Below are 23,509 nucleotides of genomic sequence, written 5' to 3'. Positions count from 1 at the left end.
TTTTTTTTTTTTTTTTTTTTTTTTTTTTTGTTGAGAAATTTATAGCAAATCTTTGAATGAATTGTGCATGGTACTGTAAATAGGCTAATGGCGAAGTCTGGTACAGGTCATGCTTGGGGTAACATAGAAAATTTTGGTCAACATGTAACTGTTTATAGTTTTCTTGATCGACTCTTGTGCAAACTTGTGGAGAAAACAGTCCATTGGGCACGTTTCAAAACATTTTAATTCTGTATTGTCTCAGGATTCAGATGCTTCAATCCGGAAAAGGGCCCTTGATCTTGTTTACCTTCTAGTGAATGAGAGCAACGTCAAGCCCCTGACCAAAGAGCTGATTGAATTCCTGGAAGTTGCTGATCAAGAATTTAAGGGAGATCTTACTGCAAAAATTTGCTCAATTGTTGCGAAGTGAGCGATTCAGTTCATCTTCTTTCTGGACCTCTGCTTTTTTTTTTTTTTTTCTTTTTTCTTTTTAAAAAAATCATTTTTTAGTAAAAATGAAAGGAATGAGTTTACATTCCCTTGTCTATTGTGACAATCTTTCCTCTCTTCCTCACGCTTCTTGCTTGTCGGTTTTACTAAAATTTCAATGTTGCCGGGCTATCTTGTGGGAATTGTGGTTGGAAAGAAATAGGTGGTCTCTTGCAATGTGGGCAATTCGATAGTGAAATTTGCTAGTTGGGATACTTCAGTTTTTCTTGCATATAACAAGTTTGTGATTACTCTCCTCCTATATTTCATTTGATCCAAGAGCTTTATTGCAACTTCACTGAAGTTGGTGGATGCCTCAGCTTCCTTATTTTATTTTTCATTCTTTATAAAATTGGAAGTTAGTGGTCTTTTATAATGTCTAATATGAGAAAATATTTTCTGATATCATTTAAAAACATCGGCAATTGCATGGGTTGCATTCTTAGAGGTCGAAGGTGTTAGTTCAAGTTAAACCAAAAGGAAATGACTAGGTTCTAAGTGGATTATGAATTCCAAGTTTTAAACAAAATTTTGAGATTTACTCAGCTAATATCCCAAGTGAATGAGGATTTAGGACTAGTTGAAAGTAACTTGTGACAACTTTTTCTCTCATGTTAAAAAAAAAAAAAAAAACGTTAGCCTTCTAGGATGATGTTCCAATTGACACTTATCCTGGTGCTTCAGGTACTCCCCAGAGAAAATATGGTACATTGATCAGATGCTGAAGGTTCTCTCTGAGGTATGATCCGAATTCTTATCTGTTTATCTTGATAATCTCTGAGCTTGATTATGATCTTTTGGACTATTTAAATCGTGTTACTTAGATATCAATTTAAAGTCTTTTAATTTTCTGCTTTGAGTTTGCTGAAGGAAACATGCGCAAATTCATTCTACAGCACAGTTTTGGTTAATGAGCTGAATGTGTTAATTTTTCCCTACAATGATATGGTACTCTATTTGCATATCACCGATACTTATTAATACCAATTAACACCAATTTTAGATGTTCTCGATGACGTATTTGTTGAGTGCCTTCGTTTCTTATCATTCAGTGCCGACTCCTATTTTGAGTGTTCTCTTCATTTATCTTTATCTTTGTTTCATAATTTTTTTCTCCGTGAATCCAATCAATTTCTGTTGATCTAAAGAGCCTTGACATCCTATGAACCTGCCATCAAGTTTTACTGCACATTAAGATTCATATTCCCTTTGATAAAAACTTAGATACTTCTGCATTGCTTAGTAGGCTGGAAATTTTGTAAAAGATGAAGTATGGCATGCCCTTATTGTCGTGATAAGCAATGCATCTGACCTCCATGGGTATACTGTAAGGGCCTTGTACAGAGCATTTCAGAGATCTAGTGAGCAGGTATTAGTCGTCCTCTTTTGAGAAGTAAACACCAAATTGTTCCCCTCACCAGACACACACCATTTATTCTAGTGGGCATGCCCTTATGCCTATGCTGACATGTTAAGCAGGAAAGTCTTCTTCGAGTGGCAGTTTGGTGCACCGGAGAATATGGCGACATGTTGGTCAATAATATTGGAATGCTTGATATAGAGGATCCCATAGTTGTAAGTACTCTTCCCACGCTCCTCTTTTCTGTTTGTTTTTATTTTTTATGATGGGCCGTTAAAACATTTCTCTGTGATTTGTAAATTAAAAAAAAATTCAATAAATATGAAGGAATACAAAAAAGAGGATAAGAAATCTTGACAACGCGCCTAGGAGCTTCCTCAAGGTATGCTAATTTGCACTAATAATTAAAAGATTGCACTAATAACTAGAAGAGGATAACTATGAAAAGGAAAATTTGATACAACCTAGCATCGAGAAGAGATCTCTTGTCGGTCCAACAAAATCTTAACAGAAAGGGTCTTTATTACTATTTAGAAGTTTCAACCTTCTAATTGCCAACAGAGTAACTACACTAATACACACACACACACACAAAATCGTATCTAAATTACAAATAATTCCCATATACACTTATTTTAAAATTTTTTGTAGAATGTTTATTTGCAACCATGCCTAAATTTTTATTTATTTATTTAATTTTTATGTCTTGGGCATAGGGCGATATTGACAAGCCTTCCATAGCTTAATATGCATTTTCACTTTGGATACAAGTGTTTCTTATGTCAAAAAAAAAAAAAAAATAATAATAATAATAATAAAAAATAAAATAAAATAAAATAAAGGTATGGGCCTTTAAAATATTTCTATATCTGATTATCATTCTTGTTCTAATAAATGACCTTGGTTTAAGTTCTGCATAGGAACTGGGATGCTTGTAACAAAATTTTGCAAAGTTCTATGAAATATCTTTTGAAATTTATTTGATAATGCCGGATATGTATGGTAGATTCATTTTGGTTTGGTGGAAAAATTCAAAAATCACTTTCCTTATCTTTGTATTCCTTCTACTTATTTTCTTTACTTTTATTATTATTATTTCTTTTTTGGGTTAGAAACTACACTTTCATGGAGAAAGATAAAAGAATATACAAGACATACAAAAAAAAAAAACAAAAAAAAACAAATCCCAACAAACTCATCAGTACTTTTATGATCATTACTTACTAGTTCATCTGCTAATGAGGAACGTGTCCAGTAAAGATATGCAAACTCCATTAGATTTTATTTGTTTATTTATTTCTTGTTTATCTATCTTCCACGTGGTTAGGGCTATCTGTTATATTGTTATATGGTGGTCATGAATTCACCAAATATTTTTTTATCTGGATCTAAGATGATCCAATAATTCAGATCATATAACTTTTTAGTTGCAAATTTTATGGTTATGGGCATTCTTTTATGTTGTGCAAATTCTTTTTTGGAATTGTTGAATCAATATCTAAATCTCTTCACAGGTAACAGAATCTGATGCTGTGGATGTTGCCGAAACTGCTATTAAACGCATTGGCTCGGATCTTACCACCAAAGCAATGGGCATGATTGCTTTGCTGAAGCTCTCTTCTCGTTTCCCATCATGTTCAGAGTATGTGATTGCCTGTGCCATCCACTTTTTGGTGATATGAAATTCCCTCTTAAAGTTTGTAAATTGTTGAAAGGAGTTTTTTTGTACCTCATCATCCGCTGCTTTCCTTGGCTTAGTTCATTAGCCACCTGGTTTGAATCTAAAATTTCCAAACCCTATTAATATTTTCAGTAGCAAAAAATAACACCCTAAAGATCATGAAGGAGATGAGGGGGGGACCTTTTGCCCAAATGAGGATTAAACAAAACACCCCCAATCTAAAGAAGAATAATAACAAAAAATATTGTGAAGGGGAAGAGTGTTATGGCAAGCTTGTTCCTTTGCTGTTTTGTGGGTGTGTGGCTCGAGAGGAATAGTTAGACTTTTAGAGGGATTAAAAGGTGTTTGGATTAAGAGGAATTAAAAAAAACTCGAGGCCTTTAATGTTCCTTCCAGGAACTAAGGAGAAAGATGCTTTCTCAGATATATCCATAGGGTAGCTCGCTGACCATGTTTGTAGTGTTGGCTTTGTATTGTGCATATCCTCAAATGCAAGCCAGCCAAGAAAACTCCTGCTTAATTATTACATCAGTGTAGCAGTGAACTAAAAAAATCCTTTTTTCTCCATTAACTATGATTGTAGTGGAGTGTTAGAGGCATTAAGAAATTAGTGGGGGTGTTCATTGAATCTCAAGGTTCTTCAGCGGTATTATCATCCCTTGGGATTCTCTTTGAAATTAGTTGGGGGTGCCACTGGGCAATTATTTAGCCTTGGAAGATACGCCCCCATTTCCCAGACTGGCAATGATAATTTCTGGCAGGAGGTTGGTTGCAGATGCATTGGTGTTTTTTTTTTGTCAAGGGGTCGTTCAATTACTAGGAGTATGAGTACTTTAAGTCCCGCATTGCTGCATATCTTGCCATGGAAATCTTTTCTATAAATGGTCTGAATGCTTGATCCAGTCTCCTAGAAAATTAGATTTGTTCTCTTTGACTACCTTTTCGCTTTGAAGGACTGGTTCTCCAAATTTCACCATAAAAGATTTTCTAGGAAATATGGGGAAATCTCTAACATTTTCAATCGTCCTAAAAACTAGCTCATTTGATTAAGTTTCTATGCATCCAATATTTTAGGTCTTCTTCGTTATTCTTGTTAACCATATCATCCTTTCCTATGAAGAAAAATTCATAGGCTAATCTAACACTAGTTTCCAGTACTTATACTCTTTCACAGTACTGAAACTACTACGCAGTAAATCATTAAATGGCCATAACCCTCCGGTTTTCTTAATACACCATTGAGGCTGAAGGCAAATCGATTTGGGCTTGCTAAATAAAGTTACAAGAGCTAATTCACCTCCCATTAACTGCTAACCATGCAAAAATTCTATTACGAGTCAAGATATTCCAAGTTTAGTCAGTTTTCAAATCTATTATTTAATTAGAAATAAAGTGATATTAGCACATAAAAATGTACAAGAGTATTGTAAGACACAAAAATTTATTACAAAGAGTGGCTAAAGAATTGCAATCATGAAAATTTACATTTTTTACTCTGATATACGAGAAATTTTTCTTCCAACTTTTCAAGCTAAAAATTATGCAAATATCTAACAAAGTTACTTTAATCTGGCAATCCAAATTTTGTCGTGAAGCATCATTTATTTATCTAGGCAGCTTTAAAAATCTTCGGCAATTTTTGTGATTTTAATTGACATCTTTTGTCTACTATTTGCAGGAGGATCAACAATTCAATTGTTCAATATAAAGGAAGCCTCGTGCTTGAATTGCAGCAAAGATCCATCGAATTCAATTCTATCATTGCAAGTCATCAGAAAATGAGGTATCTATTGGCGTAGTGTTTCTTCTTTCCCCTAATTAAATGAAATTTCCAAATTTCATTAAAGGGAAGAATTTTACTTTATGAACCAATATTAGAGCTCCATTAAATATTACAGAGCTGATGGAAGCGCATCTTCAGGTCTGTGTTGGTTGAAAGGATGCCAGTTTTGGATGAGGCAACGTTCATTGGAAAAAGGGCTGGTTCTATGACAGGATCAGTATCGACTTCCAATGCTGCTGCAATTAACCTTCCAAATGGAGTTTCTAAATCTTCTGCTCCTCTCGTCGATTTACTTGATCTAAGTTCAGATGATGTTCCTGTGCCTAGCTCTTCTGGTGGTGGTTTTATTCAGGATCTTCTTGGGCTTGATTTGTCCGCAGCTCCAGAGAAATCTGGTTAGTTTTGAAAGCATTCACGTTTATCTATTTCCTGACTGTTTGGTAAACTTCTTCACTTCTATTTTGCATCATGCAGCTATTTTCGCTTTCCTTAATATACTTCTTTTAAGACCCACAAACTCTATAATTTTGTTTTGTTTTGTTTAAATATACATATATTTGAGAATAGTTAGTTGATTCTTCTTTGATCTATTATTTCTAGTTCAAATTCCTGTTATTTGGTTGAATACTGGATGGATATTATCTTTATTGGAGTCATATGATGCTGCGGAGACAATTCATTTACACAAAGTATGGGATATAGTTACCTCATCTGCCAAAAACTTGTCATCAAATATTATATTAACTACTGAAGTATACGTGTATACGTTTTTTCTAAAATCACAGAAACAACTTTTTATTGATATAAGAAAGGAAAAAAATGTTCAAGGATACAAGTTTCTAAAGGGAGCAAAGAAAGACAAAACAACCAAAAAGAAAAAGTTCAAAAAAATGTATGTACATGTTGAAGGATCTTTAGATAAGAATTCAATATTTCAATGAAAAAAAGATGAAAACCTAAAAAAGATCCAATGGATCTAGGGAATAGAAGAGGGGATATTTACAGAACTCCATGGAGCAAGAGCCAAAGCCATAACAATAATATCCCACAATGTCTAACATCCCTACCCTCCTCCTAATCCTTAAGAACAGCTTCAGCAGCATCAGCCCAAATAACTTCAGCTTTCTTTTGAAGAGAATCCATAAATATATGAAAGAGAAACTAACATTAGGGGGCATAATGGAAGTCTTTGAACAAGTGATTGAAGTGTGCAGAAGAACTCTAGCAAAGAACACATCAATTAGGTAGATAGTCGTTCTACCTCACTTGAACCAGATCTGTTAAATACGTTGATAACTATGTTCTTGAGTTCTAAGGAGATAATAACCTACGCTTGTTGGATGAACCACTGCCATATGACTTTTAGAAGTTTTCTTCTCCCCTATTTCATTCAACAATGAAATTGTTTCAATTTTCCCTTGGACCTAAGCTTGGTGGATGAACCACTGCCTTACAACTTAAGCATGATCAACTGCCTAATGTTCCCTTGGACCTGCGGCAGTGTTCTCAGCAGGCTTGCTCTGCTGGGATGGTCACATGGAATTCTGAAAGATTTCCAAGAAATAAAAGCATCAATTAGGGAGTGAGCTGCTGGGAGTTCCTTTGGTGGACCCCGTTGTTGGTATTAATACTTCCAATGAAGAGGGGATAAAGGAACACTCGAGCTATCTTTGAAAGTGGCTTAACAACTTAGGGCCTCCTCCTGAACAAATAGATGTTGGAAGCTGGACTTAGTAGAAAGAGTCCAAATTCCAGATTGATCTCCTACCCAAATTCTCCCCTTCTCTTCGGGAGAGAACACAGAACCTTCGACAAAATTCAATAGCTGCAGCCAGACTTTCCAACTTTAGGTCATCCTACAGAAGTCACATTTCCAACCATTAATCTGACTTTTGCAGCGTTTTTTGACCTTTAAAATACTTTCTATTGGTGAACACGTAAAGCCTGGGGAAATGGTTTGCTGAAGGAGAAATCTCTATCCATGGATCAGTCCAATACCTAACCTTGCATCTGTCAACCAAAAATCGTTCTTATCTACGTTTTAGCTTGAATTTTTTTTTTATTCTTTTTATTTTATTTTTGAGATAGAAACCGAAAGATTTCACTGATAAATGAAATGATCAAGAGGGAAAATCCTCCAAACCACCCTTGATGGATTAAAAAAGATATCCAGTTATGAGTTAAAGAAGAAAGTCTATAACCTTATGCAGATATAAACATTTACACCCACAAACAGCATTAAATAAAATTAAATCCATGCAGCCTTCAATTGAAGGTGATTGAGTATCACTGAAGATCCTTCCATTCTTCTCACTCCATCACCAAGAGGATGAACAATTAAGGCTAACCATCAAGCTTTTGCATCACCTTTAAATGGATGTCCCACAAATATCAAGGATAATCAATCGTGAATCTTTCTGGGCATAACCATATTCCAACCAAAACTGCCTTAAATAAAATTCCAATATCGTTGAGCAAAGGTTTAGAGCCAAAATAGATGGCAATGAGTTTTCAAGTTGGCTTTACACATCATACACCAGCAAGGAGTGTAAAAAAACGAGGCATGTTGTAAATGGTTGTTGAATGTTCATTCTGCATGTTGTAAACTGGCTTCTATATTTCTTCCATTTCAATACTTGTTGGATATTCATTTCCACTAATTTGAGGTTTGAGGGTTCGGGTTCTCAAGAATTCAGTGGTGAAAAGCAAGCAACTATCAGTTCTCTAGTCTGGTAGTTTTTCTTTATATAATTTGGCATTGCTAATAATTTTCGGCTTACATATTGTGGACTGTCAAACGATGTTGTGTTTTTTTGTTATGAAATAGTGCACATGTTTTACTACTATTGTCGTATCAGGAAGGACTTTTATTTGTTGTTTGAAAACTTCGAATATTTTCAGGAAGTAATCCAACTCCAATAAGTGGAACTGATGTTCTGTTGGATCTTTTATCAATTGGAACATCACCACCTGCACAGAGCACTGCGTCTGCAACTGACATATTATCTAATCAAGAAAAATCGCCTACTTCTCAATTGGATGGACTCTCCTCTCTTTCTTCTCTTTCAGCAAACAAACCTTCTGCTGCTGTATCTTCTCCTACAATTGATTTATTGGGTGGACTGTCCCCTAACTTGGCAAGCGCAGGTGGTAAACTTGTCATTGATACTCGGAATTACATGGAATTTCTTTGGTTGATATGAATCTTGTCAAGACTTTGATAGCTTTCCATTTTTTGTCCAGATGAGAATGGTTCAGTTTATCCATCTATAGTTGCATACGAGAGTGGATCACTGAGAATAACTTTTGACTTCTCTAAGACAGCTGGGAGCCCACAGACGACATTGATCCTTGCCACATTTAAAAACTTATCTCCTAATAGCTATACAAATTTTATTTTCCAGGCAGCAGTTCCAAAGGTAAATGTGATATTAAGTTACTAACTCACCATGCAGCTACTTTTGTAATTAATTATTAAGGTCTTACATACCTATTTTGTTTTTTTAAAAAAATTGAAGTGTTTTAACAGGCACATAGTCTGTTCCCTAGTTTTTTTTTTTAAAAAAATGTTGGGTAAATTTAAAATCTAAGGAAAATTTTGAAAATTGTATGTCATCTGAAACTTTGAAGTTTTGGCAAAGATTCCAAAACGTTGGAAGTACAAGAAAAAAATAGGTCAACAAGCATGCTTATTTTTTAAAAAAGAAAATGAAGAACAAAATGGTGACATGCAATTGGTTCTAAGCTTTATTTCGCTTTTTTTTTTTTTTCAAGATTTTTTTTTTGTCATATTCAAGTACTTAGTGGTTTTCATCCTGTTTTATGGGTTGTAGTTTTTGGAAGGCTATGATTGTTAAGTCACCTTACTTTGTAGAATCTCTTCCCATATGCCTTTTGAACTATATTTTATTGGTTTGGATATCTAGCTATGATATTTTTCGTCTTTTTTTTGGACGTCTTGTCATATGTACTTTCGTTGTTGTCACATTCACGTAGGAATTAGAATGTTCAAGTTAGCAGGGTTATGCATAGTTTATCATAGCATAATAGGCGCTTATCTTATATCTTTAATTTTTCTTTAACAAATAGTTCTGACATTTGTATGGGGATTTCAAACAGTTTCTTCAACTGCATTTAGATTCGGCTAGTGCTAGTACTCTGCCTGGAAGTGGTAATGGGTCCATCACACAAAGTTTGAGAGTGACTAATAGCCAATATGGAAAGGTATCGTTCTTTTGCAACCTCTAGAATTCAGTTTTGGGTTCTTTTTTGAATTTAGTATTGCATTGCAGTTGAATGACTTTCTCTGGATATGTTTGTTTATTTTATACAAAGAATCTTTGGTAAAACTTTTTCGTTTGTTTCTCATTTGTGGGGAAGCCGATCAATATCAAAAATTGAAATGAATACTGATTTATATAGGATATGAAAGCTGATCAATATGTTTATTTATTTTATACAAAGAATCTTTGGTAAAACTTTTTCGTTTGTTTCTCATTTGTTGGGAAGCCGATCAATATCAAAAATTGAAATGAATACTGATTTATTTAGGATATGAAAGAACTGTGGCACAGTTATCTGCGTTTTATTAGAATTACTTCAGGATTTTTTTGTAGTCAACTTCTAGTTTCTTACCCCAAAAATTCAGCTTGCTCTCGCTCACTCTCCCAGTTATATGTCTCCTGGATAATTGGAATACTCTTATTTTCAGAAACATCTTGTGATGCGCCTAAGGATAGCGTACAAGGTGGATGACAAAGATGTTTTGGAGGAGGGTCAAGTCAGTAATTTCCCTCGTAACTTGTGATGTTGAACGGCCCAGAAAGCGTACAAAAGGTGATAAACTGACCCTATTCAGTCTTCATGTTGTTTAATTTCTTATCCTAATTTTTTCAATTCATCAATCTGAAGGGGGGGTTTGATTTGCAGCGCATTGATGGCTGATTTTGCTTGCCTGGGGTTTCTATAAATCCAATGACATCACTCTGGATCCCCACCTCTGTTGTTTCTGAATGTCTTTTCAGAGTGGTTTTTGTACATTATTTCAAGTTATTGTACTGGGATTTTGGTTATAAAAATTTTGTCTTGCATGAAGTGTTCCATTAAGAATTGGGGGCGCGGGTACTTTGCCACTTGTTTTGTAGTTTTCACTGTCTAGCATTATCTTTTCCAACCAGTCACCACCAGGGTAAGTGAACATTCCAAACATTAAAAAGATGGGAATTCCATTCGATTTGTTCAGTATTCTTCTTTTTCTTATTGAAATATAAGCTCATGATATTTTATCATCCTTTCCATGCTTGCCTTTGTAAGCCTCTAGGAAAAATGGGTGAGGGACTCTGATGTACTGCAACTCTCGAGGTGAAAGAACTCTCTCTCTCTCCTAAGTTCTTCAGTATCTTTTATGCTTAAACTTTAGTTCGGACCTTACTGGACTGAGTTCAGACCTTCCTGGATCTTCTTTTTGAAAACCATGATAAAAAATTATGATGCTAAGCTAAAATTTAATTTTAGATAATGGTGAAGAGTGTTTGTATCACCTAAAAGGTTTTTTTTTTTCTCTTTTTTTTTCTTTTTCAATTTATATAATAAAATGACACTGTTATATGGCTTGTAGCTTTGTTTCAAACTCGAAGTAAAATTTTTTTTTTTTTGCCTGTGTACCTTTCTTTTCAATGATTTTATGTTATTTTATTTGAGTTGTCTGGAACAGCTCGACACGTTGAACAAACAAGTTAGTGTCTATATAGATGTCTAAATAGGGACCGGTACTTATGTTACGTTTACAAGTAACATAATGTGTAATTGAGGTACACCACTATTCCAAATCAATAAACGGATAAACTGCATGAGTCTCAGTGGTTTTATATCCAAGTCCATGTTTCCCGGTGGACTCCTCCAGATTTCTCAAGCTCAAGCCTTGACACACTACGAGCCCGACTCCCAGTGGTTGTGGGAAAATGGTATTGCCCTTTCATCTTCATTTTGGGAAGGAGATGAGTAATGTTGGGAACAATAATGGCGTGGCAGTGGATGCGTGTTCGGAGGGTTGGCGGCGGAGAGGGTGGTGGCTGCCGGAGTTTGGTCCGACGGATGTGGGGCTGAGTATGGCCATTGTGGAGAGGGTGAGGTGGGAGAAAGAAAGAGCTGGGGTTCTGAGGGGAAGACATGAGGAGCAGATGGAGAAAATTATGAAAACAATAGTTTCAAGGAAGTGTGGAAGAGATTTGGGTAGAATATGTTTTTGGTTGAAAGGTTCGTGCTTTTCTCCATTGCAACGCACCGAGTAATGCACACAGATAGGTAATTACTCACCGACTGGCTAACCAAACAATCAAAACAGTCATCGACCCAGCAGGCATATGTTAGCTCATAGAATGTCATCCCATTTAAGATTCTGAACAGTATGAAGGCAGTATTTTAAAGGGAGGGAGAGAGGAAGAAGAGTTGAAAAAAGAAGAAAGCCAAATCAATCCATTAAAGAAATTAGAAATTAGACCAAACCGTTGGACACTCAAGCTGTCCCAATTAATAGATAGGACTCGCAAATCATCACCGCCAATTATATACAACCCACACCCTTCAATGTTCAAACCACAACTCAGACCAATTTTTGGTTTCTAATTAATTAAGCCAAAAGCCAGAAATCCTTTTGTCGCTTTGTCGTGATCAAATACCCACCCAATTTCTTGCTCTTCCTTCTCACTGCAATCGCCATACAGCTCGCATTCTGTATGCAATACTCCACTACTCCACCGCCACCGCCGCCGCCGCCGCCGCCCCCCCATCGGTGTCCAGCCCACACCATCAGAAGCCGCCATGTCGTGGACCGTTTCTTCTGCCCCAAAACCAGCAACGATGCCTCTTGCTTTCTCGCTTCTTCCACAATCACCGACCCTTTCTCTTTCCCTCCTTCCACCACTGCAACTTCGACTTCCACCTTAAAAAAAACACAAAATCTTGATACCCATCTCCTAAAATCTTGGTTAAATCCAACCCCATTTGTCGAAATCTTAAGTTATTACCTCTGGTCTCTTCAATTGACATAAATTTCTCATGGAATGAACCAATTCATATGCTCTTGGTGATGTCTCCTTGCTTAGTCCTTCCCCTGTAACAAAAGAAATGGCTAAATTCTCCATTAAAACATAAGAAAAGGAACGAATGTGGGTACAAATTTTATACCCTTTCTTGAAGGCTTGATAACATGAAGTAGAACAATCTTGTCTTGATTCTGCACAGTGTGAGACAGAGCCCATTGAAGAGCTCCTTCAGCTTCAATGGTGGAGTCAACCACAATCATGATCTTCCTTCCATTTCCCAGCCCTGGTTTAGCTCCAACCTCACCACCCTCTACACAATCATCAGCCTTCTTCGGTCCGGTTTTCACAGAAACAGAGTCCAATTTGGACTGAATAGGCACTCGAACGTGAGGCCGGATCCGGTTCAGGCAGAAACTTGGCAACTTGGTTCCAGTTTTCCCCATTTCTGGAGATGGGTTTCCTTCAAAACAAGGAAAAACAGAAGAAAAACGAAAGGGTTGGGAGTTTTCGTTGGAATTTGACTGAGATTGAACAGAGTTCTTTGTGTCGGTAAAGAGACATTGTGATTGTGAATCACATAGTTTAGTTTCTTTTATCTTTCCTTGTTTGCTTTGTAATGATTTCAGTTGGTTTGGTTTCCTTTTTTTCTTCTTTAATTCCTTTTGGGTGTGTGGGGGCTTATTCCTGAACGTGCTCCTCATGAAACAGTGTTGGCCCATCATCTTCATCAATGGATACTCTTCGCCAAAGGCCAGCTGTTTTCTTATGTTCTGAGAGTTTGACACTTGAATGCGCTCCCCTGTCTGCAAAATTGTGAAGAACAAATGAAAAAGATTGTAATTTGTGAGGAGATTTTAGAAAAGATGGGGAAGAGAGCAGAGTGGGAATTAAATTATTAGAAGCTTTTAATTCACAACTTCATCCCTACGCCTTTTCTTTTTGGTCAATACTTTTTCCTTTAGCGTAATTCAAAAGCAAGTAATTAAGTTGGATTTGATTGGAACCTTAATTACCATATAAAGATCAGGTTTTTTCTTTTGTTTGGACATTTTTCATCATAGGTCACTGTTTCATATAGAGATGTCCATGATGTGTGTTGTGTCACGGCTATGCTTGTCCAAAACGTGTTATCTGTGGCCGCATGATGGATGTCCTAATCATACTTGTCGAGGACGTGTTGTTCATGATCACATGCCCGTTCCATACCCTTTTTACTTGTTTTTATGTTAGATAGACTCTAACTATTATTGTGTTAGATGTACTATTGTTCACGAAAATCATATCTACACCCGCCAGGGTAAAATGCCTCCAAAAATGTATTATAGGGAATATAACAAAGTTGTCACTTTTTCCTACTTGGATTAAGTATTGTTGTTGCCTAATCGTTTATAACTTATAAAATTGTTTTCAACTTATTTTCTCACAAACATAACTCAAGGCTCGAGCATATGCCAACGTTATCTGCGAAATTCAAATTTCTCACAATTGACTTGTTTACTGGGTTAAAACAAGTACCACACAATCGATGTCTCGTTATCGCAAGAGTTCAATTGTGACACAGTGCAGATGTGGAAAGCTTCGTTGTTCTCATCCACGCCTCATATTTTAATCCTCATCCCTCCTGTAAATTTTGGTAAGTGATTTGGAAGTTTAATATAATTTCTATTAAAGATTAAAAATAAAATATAATGTTCCACCTAATTTATAATAATTCAAATTTTAATATTATAATATAATATTCGAGCAGGGTTGGGATGAAGAATATAAATCTCCATCCGCAACCATGCTTACCTCACGAAAAAAACTTTCTTCTCACTCCTTCTACATTCTTTATGTAATCAAGGATTTCTCGTTCTGTTCGTGGTAAATTCCTACAAAGTCTAAGCTTTGCCGGTTAAATAAATATCTCTAATTTTAATTTTAAAGAGAGAGAGAGATACATGACTTGTCAGGGATTCAATTTTAGGGTCGAGTTTAGAGCTTAAAAGGATTCGAGAAGCATAATAATAATAATAATAATAATAAAGAAAAAAAAAGGGGGGAATATTCATGGAACAGTGAGAGAAAAGGAAAAGGCAAAGGGAGAGATGGATTAAATAAATATTAATGATTGGTCTTTTGCATTATTCTCCAAACACATAAAAGTTGCAATCATGATCCTAATTCTCATAATTGAAGTGGATAAAGAACTCATTCATGTGTTGGGCCGCCCTGCCTGCCATTCTATCGCTATTCTTGGGCCACGGCCCACTAACATTGGATCTCTGTTCTTGGGCCAAAGCCTGCCATTCTCTCTATTCTTGGGCCTCGGCCCACTACCATTGGATCTCTGTTCTTGGGCCAAAGCCTGCCATTCTCTCTATTCTTGGGCCTCGGCCCACTACCATTGGATCTCTGTTCTTGGGCCAAAGCCTGCCATTCTATCTCTATTCTTGGGCCTCGGCCCACTACCATTGGATTTCTGTTCTTGGGCCAAAGCCTGCCATTCTCTCTATTTTTGGGCCACGGCTCACTACAATTGGATCTCTGTTCTTGGGCCACGGCCCACACAGTTTCTCACCCACATCACACAACCCATCTGATTTTCTTTAATTCAACGTCGTAATAAAACATGCTGAGTAGGTTAAATTTATAATTTATCCTTTCATTTTTACCATCCAAATTGATTTTATATCATTTTGTACTCTAAAACTTTAAATTTCATTAAATTTAGTTAAATATTGGAACTTTTAACGTTAATTTGACTCACTAATTTTAGTCTAAAAATATTATAAATTCACTAATTTTTTTCAAATAAGCAGATTAAAAATTTACCCAATTAATACAGAAACTTTATTATTGAATAAACATCTAAATATTCATAAATTTTAACCAAAAAGAAAATATTGCATTAATTTCATGTTAAATATTATATAGTTATTCGTTAAATATGAAATCAATATCAACAGGCCTATTAGCTCAGTTAGTTAGAGCGTCGTGCTAATAACGCGAAGGTCGCAGGTTCGAAACCTGCATGGGCCAATTTTTTCACGTCTTTTCTCTTTATAATATAATAAAGCAAGTTTATTTTCGGACTGGGCCAACATCAGGCCCAAAGCGACATCGGTTTCAAGGTCCAGATAACTTGAACGCAATTATTTTTTCTTTGAATTTTTTTCCCGATATTTTTTAAGTATTTAATAAAAGAAAATTCAATGATTAACATTAATAATTTAAACTAATAAAAATTACTCATCCCATTAATGAATTATTACAAAACCCGAACAATGTAAAGTGTAACCTATGTTATCGTAAAGCTATAAAGCTATTGAAAGACACCATTCAATCGAGAACCAATTTACTCTCGACCTTTTCATAGTTATTTTTCTTTGTTGTTCTATCTAATTTTATAAATAGTACATATCATTACAAAAGAATGTGCATGAACCAAACATAGAGACAAGAAAAACATTACTGGTGGATGAATTGATGTAATTTTGCGTGAAAATCAAATCATTCAAGCTGTCATTTATTTTATAGTGTCGAATCATAAAAGGAAAGGAAAGAAAAAGCCAAATTTGGGTGAGAATTAGCGGCTCTAAATTACATGGATCCATAATGGATATAAAGATAATATTTCATTACCCATCAATAAAGTTGTCTTTTTTTTTTCTTCTTGTGTTTTGGAATTTGAGCACTATGAGTGAATCAAATTGGAACACGTTTATGTTCTTGGAGTGGGTATTTCAAGAGAGATAATGGGTATCTCCAAAAGCATGCATAGCCTTTGTGACAAAGTTCATATCTTTTTGAGCTTTGAATTCAAGATTTTTGTTGGGTTGGAAAACCCAGATCCACAAATCTAAAAAATCATCCCTTTTTTTCTGTTTATCCAATTTCCATCAGCTGATTGGAGAAGAGGTGTTGGTTGATTGAGGAGTTTTTGTGGGGCAGCATGGGGTTGTGTTTGGGGGACACATTTGGTCGATGTCCTACGCACTGTCTCCCGGTGATACCACAAACAAGTGCAGTGAAGAAAGATGCGTAATTTGATTGAATTTGGCTGTGGCGTATGGGGCGGAGGTGGGGTTGAAAGGGACGGGACTGATGGGGAGTTTGTGGCCGTGGAAGGTGACTTTATGAGTGCATGGTTGAGAATCAAAGAAAGCAACAAAACATCATCACAACGTACAACACATGAATCTCTCCAAGATTTTTCATTGCGAGTTTGGCTTTGTATAGACACCGCCGGATGAGGTGGGATTGTGTGTGTCACTACTCAGGACAAACCCCTTATTTTCATTGTATTTACCTACCATGTGTTTAGGTTTTCTATTTCATCACTCCATCGTCACACCGTATTTTTCTCCATTCTCTATTTAAACAGAGATTCTCCACTCGGGTCGAGATGGTTCGAGATGGGTCGAGATGGATCTCGATGCCACAAATTAAATAAATACTTTTGATCTTAAGGTGAGATCTCACGTTGGTTGAAGAGGAGAATGAAAAATTTCTTATACGGGTTTGAAAACCTCTCCCTAGTGGATGCGTTTTAAAATCGCGAAGCTGACAATGACATGTAACGAGCTAAAACGGACAATATTTACTAAGGGTGAGCTTGTGCTATTACAAATGGTATCAAAGCTAGTCATCGGACAGTGTGTCAGCGAGGACACTTGACCCTCAAAGGAGGTGGATTGTGAGATCTCATATCGGTTGGAGATAGAAACGAAACATTCCTTATAAGGGTGTAGAAGCCTCTCCTTAGTGGATGCGTTTTAAAATCGTTAGACTGACAACAATATGTAACGAGTCAAATCGGACAATATCTTCTAGCAATAGACTTGAACTATTACAAATAGTATCAGAGCTAGTGAGTAGTATACCAGCAAAAACACTGGAACTCTAAAGAGGGTGGATTGTGAGATCCCATATCGGTTGGAGAGGGGTACGAAACATTTCTTATAAGAGTGAAAACTTTTTCTTAGTAGATACGTTTTAAAACCGTGAGGCTGATCACGACGATATGTAATGGACCAAAGCAAATCGACGATACGTAACAAGCCATCTTCTTAGAACTCAACAACCTACAATTTGTTGGATGATGAAAGTCCCACATCGACTAAGTCAGGGAATAATCATGGGTTTATAAATAAATAATACTCTCTCCATTGGTTTGAGGCTTTTTGGGGAATCCCAAAACAAAGTCACGAGAGATTATGCTCAAAGTGGACAATATCATACAATTGTAGAGAGCCGTGTTCGTGACAATTAATATCATACAATTGTGGAGAGTCGTGTTTGTAACAATTAATATCATACAATTGTGGAGAGTCGTGTTCGTCTAGAGTTTAGTTGTTGTTAGCTGGATGAATAAAACTCTATAATGAGCACTTGAGGTTGAAGCAAGAAGATTTTGATATCAAAATTGTGTTGGGAAGTGGGGTTGATTTGTTTATGAAGGCCCAATGCCAGTTATATGAAATCAAACATTTGCCCAATATCGAATACCAAACAAACAATGTGTCGTGTTCATTTCTTTCTTTCATGACGACAAGTTTATGGCCCCATCGATTGCTACAAATACATTGAAACAACCCCACACAGCCACCTTCCAAATTCAACTCTCACTTTCTACGTCCTTCTTTGCTTTCTACTGCCAATTTTTAATTATTTCCCTCTCGAAATAACGGAAATGATGACTCCAATAACGATTGATGTGTAGTCTTCGATCCGTCCTTTCTAGGTTGTGGATTTGGGTATGGTTAGTTTATCGGGAGGATCACCTTCCCAAGTTGAAATTTTTTCTGGAACGTGTTTTGCTTCTGTAACAGCCCAAACCCACTACTGGTAGACACTATTCGACTTTGTCTTTTGGGCTTCCCTCAAGTCTTTAAAATGCGTATGCTAGTGAAAGGTTTCCACGAAATGGTGTTTCGTTTTCCCGAGACCTCTACTGTAATCAAAAGACTAAATAGTTGTGAAATCAGTTTCAATCTTGTCAACTATGATAGTTATCGTGCTCCGCTCTTTCGAGATCCCTACTCTAATCAAAAGACTAAAAAAGCAACGACTCTTGTAGATGGACAAAGATGTCCTCTCAAATCAATCGATGATAAAAGAGTTAGTCTTGTTTTCATCACGGGACTTAAAACGAGTTGAAATGATTAACGAACTAATATGGTGATATTAAATTTTTGTTGGTATGTTGATATTTTCATCGTTTTTTTTTTTAAATTCATTTCGACATTGACATTTTAACGATATTTCCATCGACATATTGTAAAATTGAAATCTCGACATTTACATTAACATCGACTTTTTAAATCTTTTATGAAAATTATAGAAAACCTTATTTCATCGTATTCACTCCCGAACCGTTCCTTTTCCCCTTTTGCTGATTGCTTTGGGACATTTTTCTTATGAACAGTAGCTTTCATTTGATGGGGAACCTTAAAAAATAATTCCCTTTCTCATGCTTCATCGTCAATTACTCCGAATCATTTTAACTCCTCGATTGCTACCTTTCTGGGTGTGGACCAATGCTTCCTTATCCTTTACCAACACCAATTTTCTACCATTTTCCTTGTTTCTCTTCATATAATAGCTCATTACGGATAGCTCATTACGGATAAGATCATGGATATACGAGTAAAAGTGGCTAATTAAGGAAAATATCATAGGTACAAAGTCACGAGAACTTATGCTAAAAGTGGACAATATCATATCATTGCGGAGGTTAATTGTTCTTATCATCTCGTTGTTGAAAGTTTCCTTTCTTTTTAAAGTTTCGAGCGTAATCTCTACTTACCGATCGAATTTTATCACTCCTTCTAGAGCGAGATTTAGATGGCTTACCATCCCCACTTCCAAAGGGCCAGGATGTTAATGGGTCAATCTTAAACCATTATTCTCTCTCTCTAAAGGGAGTGGCTTCCAAGCACAATAAAACATAGATCAATATGTTGTTGACCTTATTTTCTTCGGCATAATGATGTGGCTGGCTGAAATTAACAACCCCTTTATAAGGAGTCTAAGATTGATTTGCTTCTGTTTTAGTCGGTTATGTATAATCGTCAGTCTCACCGGTTTAAATGGTAACTGTTAGGGAAAGGTTTTCGCATTCTTATAAGAAGTGTTTTGTTTCACTCTTCAATCGATGTGAGATCTCACAATCCACCCCTTGAGGATCCAGTGTCTTCGTTGATACACCGTCTAATGTCTGACTCTGATGCCACTTGTAACCGCACAAATCCACCGTTGACAGATATTGTCTGCTTTAGCTTGTTATGTATTGCCGTCAACCTTATAGTTTTAAAACATGTCTTTTAAAAAGAAATTCTCACATTCTTATAAGGAATATTTCGCTTTTTTCTCTACCAATATGATATTAGACACAAACTAATATGGATCTGTAGAAAGAGTTGTAAAGAAAAGAGAGAGAGAAAGAAAAGTTTTGTTTTTTTCTGGTGGCCACTCTTTTCTGTATTGCCAAATCAAAGATTACTGTCAAGTGGGTCTCTTCCAAAAAGACACATCCATCATTTTAATTATTGTAATAGTCACCTCGCCTTTCACTTTAAACATAATAATGTTCATGCATAGTATTTCTCTACGCACAATTCACATACATGTATGATCTTATTAGATAGGCTCGTTTATGTACCACCTAGGTCTGATTATGGAGTAGGGTATGCTTACGCTACCTAAAATCAATGAAAATAAAGGAGCGTGCATGATATCGTAGTGTATGCATTCGTATGTAACCTACTGAAAAAGTTATCTATGTTCCCGATATACAATATGCATGAGGGCCCGCATTTAAAAATCATGGTAATGTGTAATGATGCCCATACTACTTCCATATTTTTTATGACATGAATTCTCAATAATAGTATTTCATACATCCTTATTATACATGGTGATGGTACATCGTGCTTTTTCATAGGGCATAAACATAATAATAGTAATGTGTAAAACATGATAATCAAGAAGTACATGAATCATGAAAATACACTAGAACATCGTAACATAAGATGTAATCACATAATAAAGCTACAGTTTAGTGATATTTATGCTTTCATACAACTACTCTAACCTAGTTCGAAGGTTTTCTAATTGGTTATAGTGTTGGCCTAAGCTCACTAACTTCCCTTGGTCATAACCTAATCCTGCTTGTCATGGTATGATTCTACCTATAACATTCTATGGCATCGAACAGATATCCTAAAAATTAACTTCATCTAGTTCTTCTAATTTGATTAATGCAGCTCAATTTATATCAAGTTGGAAAAATGGCTTGGAAACGATTCAAAATGATAAAAGAGGGACAAAATTTTGAAAATCAAGCCAAACTTAGGAGCCAAGTCGAAAGCTAAGCAGAGCCAAGGGAGAAGGTGTTAGCGCAATTGAACAGTGTATGAGCCGAACGTGGGCCTCGGCACGAATCGAGCTGTGTGCGTGAAGAGGCTCGATCGGAGGGGGCACGAGCGCTGCAAGTGGGTTTGGTAGGTCCAATGCAAAGAATGGGTCGACAACTACGTGAGATTGGACTTCGTCCTCGACCCAACAACCTGTAACCCCATGTGAATATATAGGCTTCATGTACAAATGATGACACCAACTGAAAAGGCCATGTAATAAAGTCATATCAATTAGTTTTTCGCATTTAAGTCATACATAAGTAGCATTTCTATTTCTAAACTTCTTCGATCATGTTTTTATTACGTTTGTATTTAAAAAATTCATGAAAATAAAAAAAAATGAAACTTTATATACACCATAATCAAAAAAAGAAAAGGTAAAAATTTATTATTGGTTCAAAGTTTAGCTTTACTTACAAGACATATATATATATATATATATATATATATAATCATTGCGTACATTGTATAATTTTTTCTTTCTTAGTTAATACGCTCTAAAAACCTCACTTTTTTTCCCATATATATTCCCCTCTTTCCTCTTCTGCCTCTTCCACAACAAACCTCTCCGCCCAAATTTCCTCTCCGATCATGTCCGTTACCAGCCAACTCTCCGGCAAGCCAAATAAGATCTTCAACAAATCACTTCACCGGCGGAAAGATTCCGGCGAGCTCGATGTCTTCGAAGCCGCCCGCTACTTCTCCGGCTACAATGAGCTCCATTACAACGCCGCCGCCGCCGCCGCCAGCTACGACACTTCCTTATTTTCTCAGAAGATCTTCAGAGAGGACGACGGCGGCTGGAGAGGCGGCAGAATGAGCCTCGACTTACCGATAAGAACCAACATAGTCCCTCTCCCGCAGCCGGAAAAACAAACAACCAAAGACCAAAAAAAACACCGGCAACAACCCAGCTCCCCCGGCGGCCGCCTCGCCAATTTCCTCAATTCCCTCTTCAACCAATCAGCTTCGAAAAAGAAAAAAAAACCCAAAAACCCCATAAAATCCGAAGATCTCCACGAAAATGGGGGAAGAAAGAGAAGAAGCAGCTTAAGTACGTTGATTGATTCAAAATCATCCTCAATTTATTCATCTTCCAACATTTCTGGATTCAGAACTCCACCAGCTCCCAATTGTACCGTACAAACACCCAACAAAAACTACAAGGAAATCAGAAGCCTTTTGGATCAAAAACGAACATCCTCCAAGAATCTCGGAAGTGGATATCATAAACAAAATCAATACGACATCAGAAAAATGAACGGCGTCGATGAAGGAGCTGAAAGTGATTCAAGCTCTGATCTTTTTGAGCTAAGGATCTGTGATTCAGATTGCGGCCTGCCAGTCTACGAATCCACAAACATTCAGACCATTAACAGACCAGATTTCATCCAATCTTATCCATCTATGAACAAATTGTAAATTAAATAAATTTATGTTCAAATCAAATATTTGCTTTTTTTTTCTTTTTTTTTTTATTGGAAAGTTTGTCCCCTTCTTTTTCTTTAATGTCCAGCATGCTAATTAGATTTCCATTGCAATGTTTAATGATTTTGTCACTAGATTGTCACCAAACAAGAACACATCATAGCCATTCATTTTTTTTAAACTTTTGGGGCACATTCATTAATGATATTTAATGACTTCGTCCTAAGGTTTTGGATTAATTAATGAAATTAGTGGCGACTAATCATGCAAGGTTAAGCATGTGTGAGATGCATGGCATGGATTAGGAACCTTGTCTTTTGGTTGTTCAAGAGAACCAAATTTCACAAATATAAAATTTTGATTTGACCACATAAAATTTCTGACACTGTTTATTTTTTAAAACAGCAAACCTCCAAATTATCACAAGTACACCATCTTAGTCCTTAAAAAATGGCACTAGCTGAGAGGAGGAAACACTTTAGGGTTTAGTTGTGTTTTTTTTTTCCTCCAAATTTACAAAAAAAAAAAAACTAATTTCATCCGTATGTATATGCACTAGTTCGTGAAAAACTTGAATCTATGACTTTTCGGTCAATCGAGAAGATCTTTGGAGGGAAAGAGCTTGTGATTTCTAGCCCTCCCATGCTTTCTCGAGTCAAAGTTTAGACAAACTTCTCTCAAAACGTAGAGAAGAACTCTAAAAGGTAATGAGCTTCGAGTCTCTAATTCTCTAGATCTTTAATGGGTTCAAATTTAGATGAACTTTGACACAAACCCGAGATGAATTCTGAAAAGACATATATCTTAATTAGTTAGACGAGATCGTCTCTAACCTTTAATAATATCTTAATTAATGGGTCCCTATATAAACGTTATTAATACTTAAAATTAAAAGTTACCATTAAAATTTAAAATATTAGATTAGAAACAAGATTAAAAGTTAAAAAATTTATTAAAATTCAAGTTCCAACACACTCATGATCATGAATTATTGGGTGAAGAAAGAAATTGGGAATTGATAAGTTTGGGGGGCGAGAAACGGTGTCGTTTTATGAGGAATATGCAAGCAAACAGAAGAATTGTCTGGTTGACAAATGGAATTTGAGAGATGTGGAGGGAGATTTCAAAGGTTACATAATTAAGTTTGGAGATAAATTCTATCCAATTGATCATAGCCTTTAGAAAGAAATAATAATGCTACATACCAATGATGCCCCCCCCCCCCCCCCCCCCCCCCCCCCCCCCCCCCCCCCCCCCCCCCCCCCCCCCCCCCCCCCCCCCCCCCCCCCCCCCCCCCCCCCCCCCCCCCCCCCCCCCCCCCCCCCCCCCCCCCCCCCCCCC

The 23,509-nt window shown here is 36.4% G+C and overlaps 3 protein-coding genes and 1 non-coding gene across 5 annotated transcripts in view; 3 read left to right on the top strand and 1 right to left on the bottom strand.

The window, feature by feature from the left end:
* LOC111458493 (AP-1 complex subunit gamma-2-like) overlaps positions 1-10,586 on the top strand; it is a 17,092-nt gene extending 6,506 nt beyond the window's left edge. The window contains exons 8-19 of one of the 2 annotated variants that reach the window (XM_023101201.1): positions 245-408; positions 1,156-1,210; positions 1,718-1,840; positions 1,948-2,046; positions 3,346-3,473; positions 5,191-5,295; positions 5,434-5,690; positions 8,197-8,442; positions 8,539-8,714; positions 9,415-9,519; positions 10,007-10,131; positions 10,225-10,586. In XM_023101201.1, the coding sequence (XP_022956969.1) occupies positions 245-408; positions 1,156-1,210; positions 1,718-1,840; positions 1,948-2,046; positions 3,346-3,473; positions 5,191-5,295; positions 5,434-5,690; positions 8,197-8,442; positions 8,539-8,714; positions 9,415-9,519; positions 10,007-10,102 (1,554 nt within the window). In that variant the 3' untranslated portion in view covers positions 10,103-10,131; positions 10,225-10,586. The remainder of the gene's footprint in view (positions 1-244; positions 409-1,155; positions 1,211-1,717; positions 1,841-1,947; positions 2,047-3,345; positions 3,474-5,190; positions 5,296-5,433; positions 5,691-8,196; positions 8,443-8,538; positions 8,715-9,414; positions 9,520-10,006; positions 10,132-10,224) is intronic. The other variant, XM_023101202.1, reaches the window with a different exon arrangement.
* A 1,166-nt stretch (positions 10,587-11,752) lies between these two features.
* On the bottom strand, positions 11,753-13,233 carry LOC111458216. Its single transcript, XM_023100727.1, has 3 exons — positions 12,481-13,233; positions 12,321-12,406; positions 11,753-12,235 (listed from the first exon to the last, which is right to left on the bottom strand). The coding sequence occupies exons 1-3, from the start codon at positions 13,064-13,066 to the stop codon at positions 11,924-11,926; spliced, it is 984 nt and encodes a 327-aa protein (XP_022956495.1). The 5' UTR covers positions 13,067-13,233; the 3' UTR covers positions 11,753-11,923.
* A 2,052-nt stretch (positions 13,234-15,285) lies between these two features.
* On the top strand, positions 15,286-15,359 carry TRNAI-AAU. The gene has a single exon. It is a non-coding gene; the product is annotated as a tRNA-Ile (tRNA).
* A 5,879-nt stretch (positions 15,360-21,238) lies between these two features.
* On the top strand, positions 21,239-22,271 carry LOC111458485 (protein BIG GRAIN 1-like E). The gene has a single exon (XM_023101189.1). The coding sequence runs from the start codon at positions 21,332-21,334 to the stop codon at positions 22,160-22,162; it is 831 nt and encodes a 276-aa protein (XP_022956957.1). The 5' UTR covers positions 21,239-21,331; the 3' UTR covers positions 22,163-22,271.
* The last annotated feature ends 1,238 nt before the right edge of the window (positions 22,272-23,509 follow it).

This window comes from Cucurbita moschata, unplaced genomic scaffold (genome assembly GCF_002738365.1).
Source record: "Cucurbita moschata cultivar Rifu unplaced genomic scaffold, Cmos_1.0 Cmo_Scf00021, whole genome shotgun sequence".
NCBI classification, from domain to species: Eukaryota; Viridiplantae; Streptophyta; class Magnoliopsida; order Cucurbitales; family Cucurbitaceae; genus Cucurbita; species Cucurbita moschata.
Note: the sequence above shows the minus strand (reverse complement) of the source record. Positions and strands in the feature narration are given on the sequence as shown.

What these genes read in the sequence shown, in the direction of transcription:
- LOC111458216 (XM_023100727.1), bottom strand. Translation starts at nt 13,066, where the DNA reads ATGAAGATGATGGGCCAACACTGTTTCATGAGGAGCACGTTCAGGAAT. An exon ending in TATCAAGCCTTCAAGAAAGG is followed by an intron (nt 12,407 to 12,480) that starts GTATAAAATTTG and finishes CTTTTGTTACAG; the next exon opens with GGGAAGGACTAAGCAAGGAG. An exon ending in GTCAATTGAAGAGACCAGAG is followed by an intron (nt 12,236 to 12,320) that starts GTAATAACTTAA and finishes GTTTTTTTTAAG; the next exon opens with GTGGAAGTCGAAGTTGCAGT.
- LOC111458485 (XM_023101189.1), top strand. Translation starts at nt 21,332, where the DNA reads ATGTCCGTTACCAGCCAACTCTCCGGCAAGCCAAATAAGATCTTCAAC.